This window comes from Equus caballus, chromosome 5, assembly GCF_041296265.1.
Source record: "Equus caballus isolate H_3958 breed thoroughbred chromosome 5, TB-T2T, whole genome shotgun sequence".
In the NCBI taxonomy this organism is placed as follows: Eukaryota; Metazoa; Chordata; class Mammalia; order Perissodactyla; family Equidae; genus Equus; species Equus caballus.
Window position 1 is genome coordinate 34,695,076 of NC_091688.1, and position 19,601 is coordinate 34,714,676.

The 19,601-nt window shown below is 49.8% G+C and overlaps 1 protein-coding gene and 1 long non-coding RNA gene across 7 annotated transcripts in view; one reads left to right on the plus strand and one right to left on the minus strand.

The window, feature by feature from the left end:
• Positions 1–17,779, minus strand: part of OLFML2B (olfactomedin like 2B) — a 36,516-nt gene extending 18,737 nt beyond the window's left edge. For 2 of the 6 annotated variants that reach the window (XM_005609905.4, XM_005609903.4), the window contains exons 1-4: positions 16,741–17,361; positions 13,988–14,251; positions 11,835–11,942; positions 621–797 (exon numbers count right to left, since the gene is read on the minus strand). In XM_005609905.4, the coding sequence (XP_005609962.1) occupies positions 621–797; positions 11,835–11,942; positions 13,988–14,251; positions 16,741–16,914 (723 nt within the window). In that variant the 5' untranslated portion in view covers positions 16,915–17,361. Of the gene's footprint in view, positions 1–620; positions 798–11,834; positions 11,943–13,987; positions 14,252–16,740 lie in introns of all 6 variants that reach the window. The other 4 variants (XM_001487954.6, XM_070266901.1, XM_070266900.1 and 1 more) reach the window with 4 other exon arrangements.
• Positions 17,780–19,287: 1,508 nt separating this feature from the next.
• Positions 19,288–19,601, plus strand: part of LOC138924060 (uncharacterized) — a 34,971-nt gene continuing 34,657 nt past the window's right edge. Inside the window, exon 1 of the long non-coding RNA XR_011438625.1 lies at positions 19,288–19,386. This is a non-coding gene — a long non-coding RNA (uncharacterized lncRNA). The remainder of the gene's footprint in view (positions 19,387–19,601) is intronic.

Sequence of the window (19,601 nt, forward strand, 5' to 3'; positions counted from 1 at the left end):
CCAAGCTCACATACCCAGTCTGACCTCCTCTTGTACCCCAAGTCTTAATGACCCAGGCAACAGAGTCCGAGGTGGTAATGCTGCCCAGCCCTTTTTCCCATCACAGCACACAGAACAACAGCTCCGGGGCCCTGACTGTCCCAGCCCTGCTCTGTCTGCACCCTGCCAGACTGCCCCAGGCTGAGGGGATCCCTCAGGGCACACCTGGAATCCACACTGTGCCATCCACCACCAGCCCCCGGCAACCAGTCAAAGTAAACAAGGCCTCTCTTAACTGCTGCTATCCCCCGGTGTCCCGGGAGCCCTCTTACAATACTTCCTCCAGAGCTGCCTCGCTAATCGCATCCCTCACTCTTCAAGTCCTGCCAACAAAATGTACCTGCTTCCTCCTCCACTCTTTTGGGTTATCTCCTCAATTAATGCCTGTTTCTTGGGCATCAACTTAGGAGATAACCCAACACATTAAATGCCCCATCAGACCTACAGAACTACAGACTGTTGTAGGGAGGAAATGGGGCCATGACAGTGAAAGGACCTGAAAGCTCTATGCACACGGGAGGGGCTGGCAGCAGGCTTCCCGGGGGGCTGTGGTCAGAGGCCCTTGGAGGCTGGGGCTGTACCTCTGGGTGGGCGTAGGCTGCTGCCGCGTCCCTCTGCAGGGCCGAGCGGATGTCTGGCATGCTATCCAGGAGGTTATCGGAGCAGTTCTCTTTGCCTCGTTTGTTCATCTCAGTTCGAATTTCTTCCATGTCCTCTTTAATTTTCTCGTTTTCCTTGGTGAGGTTTTTAGAAACTTCCTGAGAAGAGGAAAAATGTGAAAAGAGAATCCATTAAAGTGCTCTGAAGACAAGCGGGAAGCAGCTGGCAGCCATCTTCTGCTCAGAGCACGGACACACACAGACAGGCTGAGGAATCGGCCAAGGAGCAAGTGGGGTCCCAGAGTGTGCCCAGCCCTGTGCTGAGGACAGTGCCAGGTCCCAGGCAGCCTTTAGGGACGGCTCGGCTCTGTTATGTCCCACTGCTGGAAATAATGCCTCATACTGCCACAGCTTTCCTAATAATAACACTGCCATGTCCCTGGGCCACCAGGACACCTGTTCTTTCTCTCTTGTTTGTACATAGTCTGCCCTTATCCAGTGATGAGTAACATTACAAAAAAATTCCACTCACTTGCACCCCATACACCTGAACCAGTAGCTCAATTAATGAACGAAGGGTTTCCTAAGCAGTTTTAGAAGGGGTGCCCAAAGAAATACACTTAGTCTGCTTTTCTAATGAGCACAAACGATTCCCCAACACTTTAAAAGTATCATTTATGTAGAAAACAGATAGGCTGGCTTTAAAGTTTTCTATTTACCCACAAAAACAGTTTTCTAAGTCACTCCCACTTGGCAAATTAGCTGTGTTCCAGACATGCTTCATACCAGAAAGGACCAACCTACGCTTCAGTCAGCCAACACTGGTGAGTACCTCCTGTGTATTTAAGGTACAGTGGGACAGAAAGAAAGGCTCTAAATATGCCCAGGGTTCTTGTCCTGGTGCAGGGGAGAGGGGATGACAACTGTAACTGGGGAGAGAGGTCCACACTGCAGGGAAAAGATGACCAACCACATCAGGTTCTGTAAGTGGCAAACGTGAGGTTTAGTGAGTTCAGAGGAGGGAGGGAATGGACTCGAGGCCTGAGAGGCGCATCCTGGAGAAGGTGATGCTGCAGGGGATTTGAATCACGGACAGTTGTGGACAGGCTGAAAGGTGCCCCGTCTCCTCTAGTTATTTTTAGAGAAGTCTACTACACTGAGATCCAACGTTGTCCAACTCTGGCCCTCATTCTAAGGTTGCCATGGGGATCTGAGTTTTTAAACGTGATGTTCTCCTTTGGGCCTTGTTTATGAGGGGGGTAGAGGAAGCAACCATGTAAAACAGAGGTTGCATTGGCTTTCCATCTTTGTTTAACAGACAGACATGGGAAGCATAAAAACTGAGTCATTGCCAGGCACAGTGTGCAGCCTGGTAGGATGCTGCTGATGTCCTAGAGGGAAGCCATGGTGGCTCAGAGCCGGGGCGGGGGGGGGGGGGGGGGGGGAGGGGGAGTGTGCATCTATCCAGGCAGATGGTGACACCCTGACACTGTAACTCTGGTGGCTCCTACAGGGGCTGCCCAGAAGAGGCCACTAGTTAAAACTCGCTTGTTAACACCAGCGAGGCTCTAGAACCACCGGCCGTGCTACTCCTACAGCATTTCCCTGCACGCCAGCTACTGAGCACTGGAGGGGCTTGATGTGTCCTCGGGGGCTTGGGCCCAGCCAGCCTCTCTAAATCTCACAGAAAGAACTGTGGGAGCTAAAGCCCGCGAGAAAGAGGTCCTATTTCAAGAATCCCCGGAAAGAGTGGTCTTACTGGGTGTGTCGTCATTCCCCACAGGTGCCATGAGGGGCAGTCAAGTGCAGAGGTTAAGAGCATGGATGTTGGAGGAGACGGTCTGGGTCACATCTCAATGCTGCTAGTGCTGAATCTGTGATCTTGGACAAATTACTTAAACTCCCTGTGCTTCAGTTTGCCCATGTGTCCAATGAGGATAAGAGCAGCACCTGCCCTCTGGGTTGTTATGAGGAGTACATGACTTAATACATGTGGAAGTGCATGGACATACTAAGTGGTTGCTATTTTTCATAGAATCTTACAGCTGGAACGGACTCCAGAACTCAAGCCTAACCCTTCATTTCATCTGTGAGGCCCAGAGTAAGGGTGTGATTTGCCCAAGATCATAAAACAAGGGGCAGAGCTGAACCCAGCACCCAGCTTGCTGGCCCTTGCTTCTTCACTTCCCTCGCTGGGTCACTAAGAACACGAGGAGAGGGTCCTGGCATTCAGCCAACTCTCAAGCAGCACTGAGCACATGAAAGGGGCATGTGAATACCTGCACTTCGGTCTCAGGATATATGAGAAGATTTGCATATGCAAAGAAACATAGAAATGTTGGACTCCCATAAGTCCTTGCTACTCAAAGTGTGGTCCAGAGACCAGCCACACAGGCATCACTCCATCACACGGGAGCTCGTTAAAATGCAGAATCTCAGGCCCCACCCAGACCTGCTGAATCAGAATCTGCATTTTAACAAGATCCCAGGTGATTTGCATACACATTAAAGTTTGAGAAGCACTGCCTTCAATGTAGGAAGCTTGGGATACAGCTGCTGGAAAGGGGGCCAAAATGCGTGAGAGGCTGTTTTCTGGGAGCCAGCTTCTTTCCGGGGGCGACAGGGAATGTTAATGTTCCCAATGCCTTAGTGAGATTCAAGCATTTCCGTCCATCCATAAGCACCTGCTAAGAGCAGTGCCTGGTGTCTCCCCCTGAAACGCTCATGTCCTGACACATATAATGAGGCCCAGCAGGGCCAGGGGTTCAATATATTACTTCTTCATTAACTCATGGATGTGTTCAGTTCTGGGCGTTGAGAGGTCGAGTGTAAGCCAGACTGGTGAGGACCCTGCTCTGATGAAGACCACCGTCCATGAGGGGAAGTAAGCAATAAACAAGAAATAAACAACAAAGCATTCACTAACTGAAAGTCAGTCAGGGCGATGGGACAGATGCAGGTTCTGACTCCTCGGCAAGGTCAGGACAGGACATGTCTCTAAGGTGGGGACTGAGGTGTGCCCACATCTGCTGCCTGGCCACGGCCCTAGGACTCCACTCTGGGCCTAAGTAGCCTTGCTATTAAAATAAGATGCTGCCCGATTTCTGAACACCTTGAAAGAGTCATCAGCACTGGCCCATACATTCCCTGTGAGGCAGAGGGGCAGCTCCACAGATTTAGGTCCTGCCTCCCAGATTTTGGGGTTTCTAGGCCCCTCTTCTCATTGATTAATAAATCTCCAATCCTCTTTCTGGTTTTAGTGAGGAGTCATTATTCTAGGTTTCCACAGAGGAAGGTTTGAGGCAGTCCTGGCCCTGAGAACCCAGAGGTGCAATATAGTTTATTCCCCTCACGGGAATGGCAAAGCCCGCCAGCCACCTGAATAAACACCAGGCTGGCAGTGGCATCACCCCATTGGCCTGCTGGGCCGGGCCAGCTGGTGTCCCCCAGGTCAGCAGCAGCAGGCCCCTCCTTGGCTACCTCCCATTCAGCCATCTCTAACCTGGAGGTGCTGGCCTTGCAGGGGTCCCCACTCATCCCTAGGGCTCTGCTTTCCTCACACCAAGAGGCTTTTGTGGGGCACTTCTCAGAAGGCATGGGCGATGCCACCCACACAGGGCACTCTCGATCCTGCCCTGGCAGAAGGGTGAACGCCATGACTTCATGCTTCAGGCTCTTCCCTTGTGGGACAGCTGCAACAGTGACATTTACAGTGTGTGCAGCGTGGCTTGTGGGCGGTGACGGCAGTGTGGTGGAGGAGGCGGGAAGGGTGCCTATCTAGCAGGGGCAAGCACACCACATGGCCCCTGCCAAGGATCCTGGCACTGTGAAGAGGAGGGAGGGGGAAGGGAGGAAGAGCAGGTAGATAGAGGCCTGTACAGAGCCAGTCATGGCAATTAAAGATCTGGGAACTCTGTCACAGGTCGTTGGGCCAGACAGAGCCAAGGAACTGAGAGGTGTTCACAGAACAAGTGTCATGTGCTGGAGGGGCATGCATTTGGGCATCAGAGAGTGCTTGCTGAGAGCAAGCCTGCAGTGCCAAATGGGGACAGGTGTCCCATGCTGACTACAGCCAGATGCACAGATACCAGAAGGGAGAAGTGTGCAAACTAGGCAGGGTCCCTGGGAAAGAGGGAATTGGATGTAGGTGGAGTTGGGGATACAGCTGGCAGTCAGCACTGGGCAGCACTGTTGGTCAGAGCACAGCTTTAAGGATGGTCAACACAACCAGGTGTGCAGGCAGGTGAAACGGGCATGGGGGGTAAAGCTGTTCCATGGGTACAAACTGTGTTGTGGCTTTGTCCAGCTGTTGGGCAAGGGTGTGTATGCCTGGGTGAGACCACGTAGCAGCTTAAGCCAAAAGCGTTGGGACTCAAGGGAAAGATGACCATGGTGCAGAGCCCTGGCAGCTCTCTGTGGTCGTGTTCTCCCCACCAGAACCAGGGACAGGGGTGTGGTCGGGGAAGGTGCTGGCGCTGGAGACCAGGTATGAAACCCACACCACGGTCCCTGCCTGGTTATGTAACCAAAGGCAAGCGATGGGACCTCTCCAGGCCCCAGGTGGAAAAAGGAGTAGTGATACCTACCTCACCGGGCTTGGTATGGAGAATGGATGAGGGGCTGCGTGGGGCACAGTGCCAGGCACAAAATAGGGCTGGACACATGTAGGCGAAGCTGGAGTGGGACGGACCCTTGGGATCTCAGTAGCAGATATGCAAGTAGAAAAGAAAGGGGAGCTAAGGTCTGGTGTGGCTCGGACACGAAGGATGGTGAGGACCCAAGGCTGGTGTGTTATAAAGAGACACACTAGATACTTGTAGGAGGAGACTAAGCTGGACTGCAGCTGGGCCAAACCCAGGCCCAAGTCATGCGGCAAGCATGGGCTCCCACATCTCTGGAGGCCACCTGACCCCCACCAGTAGACGGCTGGATGGGCACAGGGCCCAGATACAGATGGCAAGCCTGAGGGCAGAGGGGCAGGCTCCATTGGTGGAGTGAAGTGTAGGGGTATCTGGACCCTCGGTGGGAGGGCTTGAGGTTCCCATGAGCTCGCCCTATTCTTCCCCACTCTGAGCCCTCCAGGACACAACTAGGACCAGGTGGCCTGGGACAGCCGCTGCAGCCGACAGGTGTCTCCAGCCCCTGATAAGAGAGCTGGAGAGGGACAGCAGCTGGGAACAGCCGGTGCTCCTGAGGACAGGACAGGCTGGACGTGGCACAATCCCTCCAACCACAGCTGATGGAGACAGGCAGCCGGCCTGCGTGCAGGGGGCCGCCAGCTGCCACATTCTATCGCTTCCCCAACCAAACAGCTGTTGAGCGTCTAGTCCACACCAGACGCTGGGAAACAAAGATGACTTAGACCCAGCTTGCCCTCAAGAAGTCCACAGCCTGGAAGAGAGTCAAACATATAAAGAGCAAGACATTCCAGGCCTCTGAGGATGAATTTCCATATTAGGGAGAACCCCACACTTTAACTACAGCCACGTGCTCCCTCACATCCTGGCAGCTACGAGCTGTTCCTAGGCCAGCAGGTGGAGAGCTGACTCACACCTTAAATCCCTTTAGCTAAGAAGAAAACCTTTCATTCCACAGTAACAAATTAGATGTGAAGTACATATAACCCCAGGAGAGGTAATATATTGACTTGAACTCATATTAAGATGTAAACTGAATTAAATAATGTTAGAGCTGAAATGTATCTTAGAAGTATTTATCTGCAACCCTTTCCCTTTTCACAGCTGATGACACTGTGGTTAGACAGGCTGAGTGACACTCGCTCTCCAAGGATGCACCTGAGTCAGGAGAAGAGTAAAATGACTTAACAGCAAACCCTTCCCCGGAAGCCGATTTGGTCAGGAGAGACAGTGAGCACTGGGGGCGTCTCAGTGGGAGTGGACGGTGGGCAGGAGGGGAGGCTTGGAAAGACACAGCTCCCTAAGTCACAGCCAGGCCTGCACACATGAAAATTACATTTTCCTAGTAGTTGGTGAAAAGATATATCCCCCAGGGTCTGGAATGCTCCTTTGATCTTGCCTTCCAGACCAGAAACACAAAGGCCACCAAATCCTTAGGTTTGGGGGAGAAGCCTCAGCAAGGTCTGTGCCAGCACATTCTGGGGAGCAGGCCAGTTCTGGGTCTGGTAAATCCATCGTAGACTGTAAAGCTTACGTGGACACAACGCTATCAGGAGAAAAGGCTTCAGAAGATACACAAGGTTCCACACAAGGTGTCCATCTGTGCTCATGGACAGGGTTTGCAAACTCCAGCGGGTAGAGGCGAGAGAAAGAGAAGTCAAACACACTAGAGGGGACAGGGCTTTGCCAACAGAAATCACACTTTGGGAAGCTTGTGGGCACACATCTATTTTAAGAGCGCAGGATATGCACCCATTCACACAAAGGCATACACATACACAGTCATATGCACACCCAAGTACTTATAAATGTTGACAGGTGTCTGGCAGCTAAGTAGAGGTGGGGCATTTCTTCACAAAGCTTTGCAATTTTGATTGGCATGACTTAATTCAACTAAAGCCTTGATGCTAGAAGAGATTATTTTAGCGATCTGTCCCTCAGTTTGTCTTTTTCTCCACTTTGACAATAAACCTCCTCCTGAAAACAGTATGTGGTACTAGGTGTTATACCCCTGCCTCTTGTCCTGCTGCCTTCAGAATCCATTTTTAGGCCTGGGCAGCCTACAAGTCTTTGGGTCCCTGGATGCACTGAGAACTCAGGGGAAGAGTGTCCTTGAGCTGAATCAGGACCCCTGCCAGGTCTACATGCAAAGGACAGGGTTCACCTTTGCCTTTGGGAGCTACAGATTTCCTGTCTAGACTTCTAATTCCCATCTCTTCTGGCACCTATGCCCTGTGCCCACCCCCACCCCCAACTCCAACACATTCACGTTCTGTGTATGTGTCCCCCTTCCCAGGCACTCCCGGAGAGGCTCAGCCTGGGTCTACCACATTAAAGCTTCTTGGACTGCTGACCACCTTGGATGCTACTTCTCACTTGGACCAGTTCTAGAGGAATGCCCGTGGGACTTCAGGCCTCCACCAGGTGAACAGGAAAGATGTTTTGAGGGTTAAGTTTTTGGAACACAGTGAAATGGCCCTACTGAGATACACACTCCAAACTGACACAAAATAGAAAGTCTACCAATCCCAAGTGTTGGTGAGAGTGGGTGTGGAACTTTCATACCCTGCTGGAGGGACTGTAAACTTGTACTACCGCTTGGGAAAACAATTTGGCAATTTCCCCTGAAGTTGAAAAAAGCATAACTAAAAGCTCAGTAGTTCCATTTCTATGTATATACCATAGAGGAATGCACGCGTGCGTGGGCCAGGGTACACGCACAGGGACGTTCACGTAGAGGGGTGCTCCTGGGGCTATTATGAATTACAAAACAGAAAACAACCCCCATATCCATCATCAGTAGAGCTGATCAATAAATTGTGGATATTCATACAAGAGAATACTACACAGGAATAAAAACGAATGAACTACAAGACATAAAAACAACATACGTAAGTATCAAAAACCAAAAGTTGAGTGAAAGAAGCCCAACACACACACACACACACACACACACACACACACACAGGATTCTGTAAGATTCTATATATGTAGAGTTCAAAAACAGACAAAACTATTGTCCTTAGATGATGAAACTAAAGGAAACGAAGGAAGATGATTAACATAAATTAACATAAAAGTCAGGATAGAGGTTCCCTTCAGGGAGGGGGTGTGAATAGCAGAGGGCATTTTGGGTGTTAGCCTTGCTGTGTTTCTTGAGTGGGGTGATACTTACACCAGTATTTGCTTTATAATAATTTGTTAGGCTATACATTGTTTGTGCACTTTTTCTATGCATGTGTTATTTTTCACAGTTTAAAACAAAAGCTTAACCAAAACCACGCCACTAAGCAGAGATCCCACAGCTGATTTTACCAAGAGGTGAGACTCTGAACAGCTCAGATTCCATTTCTCTCTCCTTCCTTCCTCTTTCATCTGCAAATGGAGTTTCCATTCCTACAGCCTCCTACACACCCGAGGTGGATATACACGTGTGCCCGCTTCTACCGCCAAGTCCTGATCTGACGCTGGGCAAAATGCCCCTCCAACTGACCCCTTTTGTCTGGTCTGACCTCCAAAGAACTCCTCTTGGGATTTCAGAATATCCGAAGACGGGGAGCAGAATTGCACTTCCATTCCTCCTGCAGAGCCAGGCTGCAGGAGTGTTTTTTCCATTTACCCAAGATTCTGCCTTTTCGGTGACTGCAGACGGCAGACAGACTTAGCCAGCACAAGCCAGGAGACGAGTGGCTGGACCTCAAGCCAAGAGACATTGCTCTGCTCTATGGGCCCAGGGCCCAGACCCATCTGTGACTACTGCCACACCACAGCACCCTGTCGCTTTGGACTGCCTGGTTTGGGGAACTTCTCACTGCATGGGACCTTCCCTAACTCAACTTTAATCCTATTAAGGGGATTTATGGGATACAGTTACGGTTCTGCCTAGAAATTCCCTTGGAAGGGTTATTGTTTTAAGTTTTGTTTAGGAAAAACTGATGCTTCCAGAGCAGACAGCGATGATTCAAAGAAGCTTATGGCGTTGATTAGAAAAAGCCCTGGACCAGGAACCAGAAGGCGTGAGCTCCAGCCTATACTGTCCTAGCACCACAATCACAGGGAGAGCATCTAATTTCCTTAGGTCTCTCATCCTGTCCAGCTCACAAATGAGCTAAATGTATACAGAAGGCTTTAAAAACCGTAAGTGCTATACAAATATAAGGGATTATTATCATTATTATAAAGGTCCAGTTTTCGCTGCTAAACATATCACAGTTTTGAAAAGGAGAGAACTCTCATCAATGTAACTAAGATTCGTTTTGGCAAAAACCCAGTTATTGTGTGACTGCACAGAAGACACCATCCTGCTGGGGTAGTGGCATTGCACCAAATTCACCCACATGCCTACCCTTTGCCAAGCAAGGAGGGCTCAGCTGCTAGACCAGGCTGGAAACAGATTATGGCCCTTGAACAGAGCTGGCCTTCTCAGAGGCTGAGTGTCTGACCTTGGCCTCAAGAGCACTGTGCTCTACCCCTGGAGCTATCTTTCCCAGGCTGTGTTCTCCAGACAGAATAAAAACCATATGGCTGCCAAGGTCAGGTGAACACAGAAGAGGTGGCTGTCAGCCTGTTCCTATAAAAATGCAATCCTTTTTTTTAAAGGGGTATTGCACATTTGGATGGTTCTGGGGGCCAAGAGAAAGAGAGGCACTTTCCAATTTCCAAAGTCCAACTGGATCCTGGCTTAATTCCTTTTGAACTCTTTTGGAAGAATCAGAAAGTGGTTTTAAATAGGAGAAAGAATCCCAAGGCTGCACGAAGTCCATTGGTTGTAGGATAGTGTTGACCATTCCCAATCTCATCATTCCAGCTGTCAACATTGGGGAAGGAGAGACCCAAGATGCTGAGTGGCCTAATTCTCTTAGGGAGCCCCTCCAGGAAGAGGGGGCTGATGAGAGTGGGCTGATGTGGTCCTGTTTGCCACTGTGACCTACCTGCAAAGCTCGGGCTCCGGTACCCTGATCCCACTTATCAGACCTTGTAAAGTGATTGTGGCCCCACCAATCCTCCCAGAGCAAATGGCCACATGCAGAAAACACTTCATCACAGCTCTGGGGGAGCCAAGCCTAAGGGTGGGTGAAGAAGGAACCGGTGTTCACCTTCTGGGAACATTTTTAGGAGTGCAAGGAGAGTGCTGAAACCAATCCAGGCAACTACAATGTTTCATCGTCCTTGTCCCAGCTCTCTTGGCAAAGCGATTGGGCGAAGTTTGCCCCTACTCACTGGCCACAACCTGAGTGCCCTGTTGCATTTAATAATTTCAAAGTACTTCCAAAATGCCTAGCTCACCTTTCACCCCTCAGCAACCATACAAAGCTGGTAGGGTGCCTTTCCCACTTTACAGATGGAGAAAGTGAGACATGGCTGCTTAGCAGCTGCTAACAGAGTAATTCACTCTGTCCTGACTCCTAGTCCAGGGAGGCTCTTTCCGCCAAACTAAAGAGCACTGCTTTTTTCATATCTTAACATCTACTAATCACCCATCTGGGAACCTCAGCTCCTCCATGAGAGACCCCCCCCCCCATGCCCGCTTTTTCATGAAGAATATTGATATGTTTACATGTTTACACTGTTATTAAATTTACCACTTAGAGTAACATTCTGAAAATTACACAGATGGATGTTAACTAGACTTATTGCAGAGATCATTTTGTAATATATACAAATATTGAATCATTATGTTATATACCTGAAACTAATACAATGTTGTATATCAATTATACCTCAACAACAACAACAAAATACCTAGCTTTCTACTTGAAGCAGCAGCTCTGGGAGTCACTGTTTCAAGTATCGGTTCAAGAACTGGATGCCAGGCAAAGAAACATACCTGTCAGCTTCTTACCAATAAAGATGAATGATGATCATTACTCTTCTGGTGACTAAATGATTTCTTATCTATATGTTCAAGCATCACAGCAAAAAAACAATGTCACCACATACCACTAACTGAAAACCATGGCACCAACTGTACATCTCTCTGGAGCTCAGCCATAATAATGTGGTGTCTCTACCTATGGAAATTACTTTACTAGTCCATTCTTCCTGGGTGATCAGCCTGAATGTTTTCTAGTAGGGAATATTATTTATTAGTAATCATTTTTATGTCTTCTTTCTCTAAAATGGATTTGAGATGGATTACCACACACACACAGAGGCAAGCACTAAAACAGTTTAAAAAAAAAATAAAAACCAGAACAAGATATTAACAACCATCTACCCAGGAGGGAGATGACTCTACCTTAAAACCAGAAGTAAGATGCTTATTGTACTTTGACATTTTATTTAGCTCTAAGTTCCCTGGAAGTCAAAGTAAAAATAGAAATACATCGGTTACGTGGTTCTTACGTATGAAAAAAGAAGGTATTTCACTGATTCTCTTTGTCACCAATAATTTGGCATGATTTTGGATGAATGTTTTATGAATATTTTTTTCTTTCCAGAGAATAGAATGGGTTGAGTCTAGTCAGGACACGTGCTTTCTGAAAAAGTACTGTGGGAAGTTTGATACACTTTTGGGCCTTATCGAAAGAAAGATATGGAAACCCAGAATCTTCCTTACCTCCTCCAGCTTATCCACTCGCCCCACCAGTTTGGTAGTGACCGAATGCAGCTTCAGGAGATCCAGGCCATAGAAAGCTCCTTCCAGCATGTCTATGATGGTGGAGAGCTATGAAACAAGGGTAGGAGTTAGTCCAGGGCTGGGGCAGACAGACCCGGGGGAGATGTTTCCTCTTAGACCTCTATGTTGGAGGCTCGACAAGGAAGCTACAAGCCAGGACGTGAGAGGTGGCCCTCAGAAACTGGCACTTGTGTAGCCGGGCACATAAGCAAACGCAATGGCGTCAGTATATTCTGCCTACTGGAATACTTGGGTAAGGAAATGGGAGAATCCTACAAGAACAAGTAAACCTGAGGTCTAGACATCTTCACCAAACTGTTTACACCTCTTTTATTAAATCTGTCAGTTGCACGCACATCTGTCTTCCCTACTAGACTGTGAGTTCCTTGAAAGCAGTGCCTATGTCATCTTCATCTTTGTTGCCCCAAGACCTGGCAGAGTACTTGGCTCATAACAGGTCATCTTTAACTACTCAACAAAGTGGCTTATAAACTCCAATGCCTTGAGGATATGCTTCTGAAACACTCAACTTCATTGTCTATGGAAGGCCCTGGAAGACACCAACAAGGTTTTTTTTCCTTAGCACTAAAAGCTAAATGGACTGTAGAGTAAAAGAGACCCAAAGACCCCTCTTTGAGGTGGAAAGCTGCCATAGGGCACCCAGCCTTCCCAGTTTTTTCCATATTGGCCCTTCTGCCAGTACAAAGCCACTAGGAAGAAGGCGGCTGCGGCTCTGGTGGCATTCCGGGCATGCAGAGTGCAGGCAAAGGGGCAGATGAGAGACACTAAGCTGAGCCTCCCTGCCAAGGACCGATCCCCAGGAGAGTTGGCTGGATACACTTTTGCAGTCTCTGCTCCCCACTCATCTCCCAGCCTTGCTTCCAAATGAAAAATTCCATGTATGAAATATTCATTTTCAGAAGCTCATTTTCCTCTCCACCAGAGGAAGACAGCTGAATCCCAGGTAAGCACCATGAAAGCTAGCTGATGAGCAGCATGCACTGGGATGGTTTTCTGACTCCTAATAGAAAATGTTGCCTGCTGTTGTTCCGGATGCCCCTGAGTCCAATCCCTCAACTGGGCGACTGTGCCTTTGGTTCAGAAAGTATTTTCACAGCAGAGCTGCAGCTCTGAGGGACGTGGCTGGATCCTGAGACATTCACTGTACTGATAAACAAAACTCTACTTACAAGGATATCAACGACTCCCAGTTACTGAGCGTGTACCAGGTTCCAGGCACAGCAGTGCACTGTACATGGTCATCATTAATGGAACTAGTCTCTATCAAGCCCTGACTATGTCAGGTGTGGTCCCAAATACTCAGCAGTTGTCATCTCACTGATTCTCAAAACGACCCAGAAAGTAGATGTTATTATTCCCACTTTTCATTCAAGGACACTGAGGTCAGAGAAGTTAAATCACTTGAGTAGGATGCTACAGTAAGTAATGGCAGAGCAGTGATCTGAACCCAAGTCTGTCTGGCTCCCAAAGCAAGCCCATCTCACTACCCAACACTGCAAGTGGAGTGGGGCAGGCAGGCATCAGATGAAACCCTCAGCCAACCCGTGGGGCTGCCCCAGTAGGGTCTGAGCTTCCCCACCCTGTGGACCATGATCACAGGATCGCACTTTGATGACTGGATCAAGCACAGACCCCAGGCCTCTCCTTCCCTGGGTCGCCTAGACCGTGTGCTGAGGACGAAAAGGCTCCCTGCTCTCTGCGTGTCTCTCTTCTCTTTGAGGTGCCTGCTGGGCTGACAGGAAATCGTGGCAGTAACTCTCCTGAAGAAGAACACGGAGTTCTTTTGGCTGGTGGGGCCTGGCAGCTGCTCCAGGCCTGTCTCCTTAAGGAGAGGTAGGCACACTCCGCTCTTGGTGTCCCCTTTAGACATCAGGGTTGCAAATGACCAATTTGTTAGATCATCAGCCTCGGATCCACATGCAACACTCTAGGGCCCAGGGCCTGACCTGCTTTAAAGGTGAAAACAGGTTCCACTTATTCAAAAGCCTACGATCCCCTGCAATGGCCTTGCCAGACTCATGGGTCCCTAAAGCGCCCTCTCACCCACGGCATTACCCCACACCAGGTCCCACCTTCAAGTCCCGGCTGTCCGCCTCCCGCAGCTTCCGGAGCCTGAAGTCTCCCTCACAGGGATTGAGGGCCGACGGTGGTGCGACACAGGCACACTTGCAGGACGAGCCTGAGGTGATGGTTTCCACGGTGTAGAAATCTTCCTTCCTGGAGGTCCCCTCGTTGACCCTCTGGCAGGCATCTCGGCCCAGGGGTCTCACTACACACTTGCACTGACAGTCTGAGCCCTCAGACACGGCCTTGACCTTGTCATAGTCACCCAGCAACTACACAGACAGACAGAGAGAGAGGGAACAGGTTGGGGGTGTGCAAACACAGGCCTCGGTCAGGGTCCTGAAGAAGGCTCTCCATTCACTTTGTCAAATGTCCTACGCTGACGGGAGACCTCAGACAACTCTGAGCTGTGGAGCAAAGAGGTCATCGCCACACAATTTGCTGACTCTGACGTTTCCTCGAGGCACTCAGAGTTCAGTTCTCTCCATTTGTCTTGGAAAGCTGTGCATTTCTCAGGGGGCCTTAGCCTTTCACCATTTAAAGGAAGAAACAAATGAGCCCCATCATTCTTTCAATAGTCCTTGCCTTAGCTAGAATCCAGATTTAGATTAAATAAGGAAAAGGAGAAGCGATGATGGAGGGATTGGAAAGCTGAGATGCAAATCTGAAGATGACTTGCTTCTATCCTCATTCATTCCTTCAGCATTTGTTGAGTGCCTACTTGGGACTGTGCTAGGTGGTGTCAGAGGTGAAGGAGAGGACCAGAGAGCCTGCTGCCAAGGAGCTTACAGTGCAGGAGGCATATAAATAATAGTCACACCAAGGAGAGAGCCATCAGTGCCCCCGAGGTGGCGAAGTGCAGTGGGAGCTCAGAGAGAGCCACGGAGAACGGCTCCAGCCATGCACCAGGGAAGACTTCTTGGAGGGAGCGGTATTTAAACTGGGCCTCGAAGGACGGGTTAGATTTGGAGGAAGGGAATTGGGAGGAGAGAGATAGGTCCAGAAGTCAGCAAGGTTTACTCAGCCTCAGGGTTCACTTGGCTCCTAGAGCAGCTTCTGCACCCAAACCCTAGGCCAAAGCCAGGAAAGTGAGCTGGCAGCGCTTGCTGCCTCTACAATGCTAAACATTTCCTTCTGAGCGCTTGCCCCTGCCAGCGTCTCCAGGCAGGAAAACACGCAACAGCAGGCTTTCTGGAGCCACCATCCTGGGCACTTGCTAGAGAAAAGGCTCCTCCCAGCTCCTCCCCAACAGACCCTGCATCCCCAAAGCCGGTGCTCCCTTTCTAGGCACGGAGAAGGGCTCCCTTCATTTGACTAATGACCCCGGCAGGCAGGCACTGAGCTCGCTGGAGTGGAAATGCTCCTGGGATGCTGTTTAGGGGGAAGAAGGCTTGTAATGTTTTTCTTGCAAAGGTTGGGTTTCTCCTAAGACTAATATTTGTATTGGGGCTGTTGTCAAATACAGAATGGATCAGCAGAAGAAACAGCTGTAGTTTAAGGTGACTTAAGCGGCTGGTCCTTATGGGCTGACAGTAAATTGTAGCTGTCTGCTCTCTGAAACTCTGCCTAGATTCCTACGGAACCCTGCTCTGAGACCCTGGGTGGATTCCTTCCTTTCAGGGGGCTCGGGTTTCAGGAAAGCTTTTGTTGTAGGCCCTCCAGAGCCCGCATGTGAAGAACATTTATGTCTTTTCAATTGAGGGATCAGTGCGAGGTTATGAGTGGGTACAGGGCATACATTAGCATAATTATTAAAGGGAGGGGGAGGAGACTAGTGTTTGAGAAATGTCAAAGTGGAGCTGATCGTTCTTTCTACTGGAAAGAGACAAGACCCAGTCCGAGGGCTTCGTGAAGCTGCTGGCAGAGCTATAGGGATCCTTTCTCAGCCATCCCTCATCCTCAGGATATGGTGACACCCACCACACATCATCATGCCAGCTCCGGAGAGCACGAAATAAACACTCCAGAGAGACTATCCCTTACAGTCATGAGATCTGGGCTCAAGATTGTCAGAAGACCCAGCTGTACCCAGGTCTTTACTGTTCCAGGACTCTTTACTGTTCCAAGACTTATAGCCCTCATCTAGAGAATGGAAATGAGGGTGTGTGAGGGTTGAGTCAGATAAAGCAAGCGAAAGCACCCTGTAAAGGGACAGTTACAAAGCTGTCACCATCAGCTGTCACTGGCCCCCCACTGATTATCTGCCAGACCTGAGTGGATCTGTATTTCCACTCCACCTCCCCAACACGGGCGTCTTGTCGTCAGTCCCTCAGTTTTGGGGTGACCTCACATTAATCACACACGTTGCTGCTCTGTCTTCACCCCATGCTTGTCCCTGAGTGTCTCACTCTGTGCCCTGAAATATCTCCCCGGGGTTACCCAGTCTGCCTCTTGTCCAAAATGCCTGCCTGTTTTCCCATTCCAGTTCTGACAAACAGCCACACAGACAAGAGATGGCCATACTTTCCACAACCCTTGAACCAAAAGGTTTTGGTGTTGCTTTTTTCCCTTCTTCTTAGGGAGTTCTGAGTTTCCATCTCCTCTCCTTTTTCCTGATTTGGTAACCTTGAGAGAGCCCATGAGTTGGGAAGGAGGACCCATGTCCTTTCACTTAAGAAAATATTCTGATGAATGAAGTCAATGCCCCTCCCTTCGGTAATGGAGGGAGAAACAGCTGCCTCCCAGCTCTTCAGTGAGGTCGGGCTTCTGGCTCTTGCCACCACCCAGGGCAAGAGGAGTGGGCATGGGACTCGCATCCTACCTGAGATAAAACGTTCTCCTGGTTGTCCGCTTCGTTTTGCAGAGTCTCGTCCTCCGTGGGCGCCACCGTCTGTACGTCTGGGAGCTCGCTGGTTCCTGCATGAGGAGTGCTGGACCCCCAGTCCGCAGCTACCACCAGAGCGAAGCAGAGAACTAGCAGCAGAGGCTTGGCCATGAGGGACGCGACAAGAAGGGGCTCGGCTCCCTTGGAGAAAGGCTGGGGTCGGGGGTCTCGGCAAGGACGGAGGCGATAGGGTGTCTTGGCTGGAGCCCAAGGGTGGCTGCTCAGAGCGCCTTCTAAAGCTGGGTGCGGCTGAGCGGGACAGGAAGGTGCGCCCCAGAGACCCTGGTCATCTCCTTCCCGAAGGGAGCAGCCCTCGACTGTGCGGCCCCCGTGGAGAGCGGGGCGCAGGGAAGGAGGAGGTGACGGGGAAGGTGGAGGTGGCACGGGCGGGCCGCGCGCGCCGTCCTCTGCAGAAGGGCTCAGCGGGAGGAAAGGGTCCGCGCAGACGCGGGCGGTGCGCGGGGGGCGGGCGGCGGGGAGCCTCGGGGCGCACGGGAACCGGCGCGGGGCGGCGGCGGCGGCGCGGCGGCCAGAGCTGCTGGGCGAGGGCGGCGGAGCGCTCGCGCGGAGGGAGGGGCGGAGCCTCTATTGTGCCGGAGCCGCGGGGATGCAGCCAGTGACGGCGCGGAGGAGGCGGAGGAGCGGGCCGCGTGCGGCCGCCGGGGGCACGTCGGCAGAGCGCCTCTCTGCTTTCACCTTCCGTCGATGTTGAAGGGAGAGAGTTACCCTCGGTGGGGTCCCTGAGGCTTGGGGATCACTTGTGCCCATTCTCGCCGAGGGGAGCGAGTTTGCTCTGAGTGGGGAGGCAGGCACCGAGCGCTCGCCCCAAGCCCGAGCCTGCAGGCATCCTCGGCACACTGCTTCTGTTGCTCCCCGCGAGAGAGAAGGAGCGTTTGCTCTTGGGCATTTCTTTTCCCCCCGACTTGACTCTGACCAAGATCTCGGGCAGCTTTGAACTTAGCGCCACTGGTCGTTTGCTTGCCTGCTACAGCTTTAGAACCTGGTAATACCTCCACCCAGAGGATGACTATTGAACTCCCTGCTAGAGTGCGTCCGCAGTGGTGTAAATATTAAAGACAAAGAAAGTGGCTGTAAATCTCTAACACTCTTTGAATGTCCCTGTGGGGGAAGCTACTGCCCGAGAAGCAAATGATTATCAAAGGGAACAGCTCTGACTATCTTCGTGGTCTGGGACAGGTCTCAGGGTCTCTGTTAAACTAGATGTTCTCTAAGAGGGCGTCTGCCTTCAAGAGTGTGCAATTATGTTACAATGTCCCTTAGTGTCCCTTTTAGACACCTACTGTGAAGATTAACAGGGTATGAATTTAAGGAAAGGCACTATACCTTCCAGAACAAGTGCCAACCTGAAAATATTGAACAGAGCCAGGCCACTTCAAAGATGTGAGAGATATTATTATGCATCCTTGGGAAATTCAAACACCTTGCCTCTGTTATGCTAAGCAATGAGGGTTGTAATCATCTAAGTAATAAACTAAGGCGACTTCAGCTCGTATAATAATAACCCCTATTAATATATTTTAATTTTTTTAAATCGCGGTTTATGGACAAAATCGAAGGTTCTGGGTGTCTGGGCTTGAGGAAGTGTCACACACACACGCACACACACTCAAGACTCTATGTAAGCTATCAAATATTTTCCTAAACCAGTTGTGTGTAAACATCTATAAAATATAGTTTTAAAATTCAATTAAAATAAGTGTTGAATGTCAGCTAGATGCAAGATAAGCTAGGTTGTTACATATTTAATGGGAAGATGAGATAGTCCGTGTCCTCCAGAAAGAGTAGTGGTGGGAGAGGGGTGGTAAGCAGAATAAATACTCAAATCATAGGGCAGAGCAGCAGGATATTCCATGGGGCTTCAAGGAGGAATAGGTCCCTTCTAGTTGAAAGGTCAAGGTTTCATGACACTGGAGTGACACTGGAGATGACTGGGATGATGGGAAGCTTTCAAAAAGGCAGTAGATAAATCAATAAGACGTAGGCAAGAGAGAGAGGCCATTCGGGGCAGACAGACCAGCCTGAATGTGTGTATTCAGATCGCAGACTGCTGCTCACTTCTCAGGGAAGACTACTTGACTCCACCCCAGGGTGATTCCCCTATTATATGCTCCCATTATACCACGTGCCTCTTCTTCACAGAATTATGGGAAGTACGTTTTTATAGGCCTTTGTGTGTGTTTCAGTAGTGCCTGTCTTCCCCACTAAACTGTAAACTCCATGAGGGCAGGGCTCTTGTCTGGTTTTGTTCATCATTACAGTCCCAGAGTTTAGCCAGTGCCTGGAACTAAGCAGACACTAAATAAAATCGGTTGACTGAGTGGGAACTACAAATAGTCCAGCTGGATGTATTCCCAATGACCTTCCTAAATACGATCTTTGTATCCATCAGTGTGCATTTGACTGCAAGTAGCAGAAAATCTACAATGGCTTAATCAAATATGAGTTTATTTTTCTCCCACTCTCAGAAGAATTGGAGATTGGCTGTTTGAAGTTTGGTTCGGCAGCTCAGTGATGTCATCAAGGACCCAAGCTCTTTCCATTTTCCACTCTATTATTCTTAAGGTATTGCCTTTTTGACCTAATCATTATTGGTTTAAGCCACTCCTTTGCCATACTCTTTTGCCAGACATTTAATTTCCCAATCTCTCTTGCAGCTAGGGGTAGCCATATGATTCCGTTCTGGCCCATAGAATAAAATAAGTCTGCGGAGAGTTTCTAGAAAAGATATTTCGCTTCCTGATAAAAGAAACAAATAGGGGAGAGGAGCTTTCTGGTGC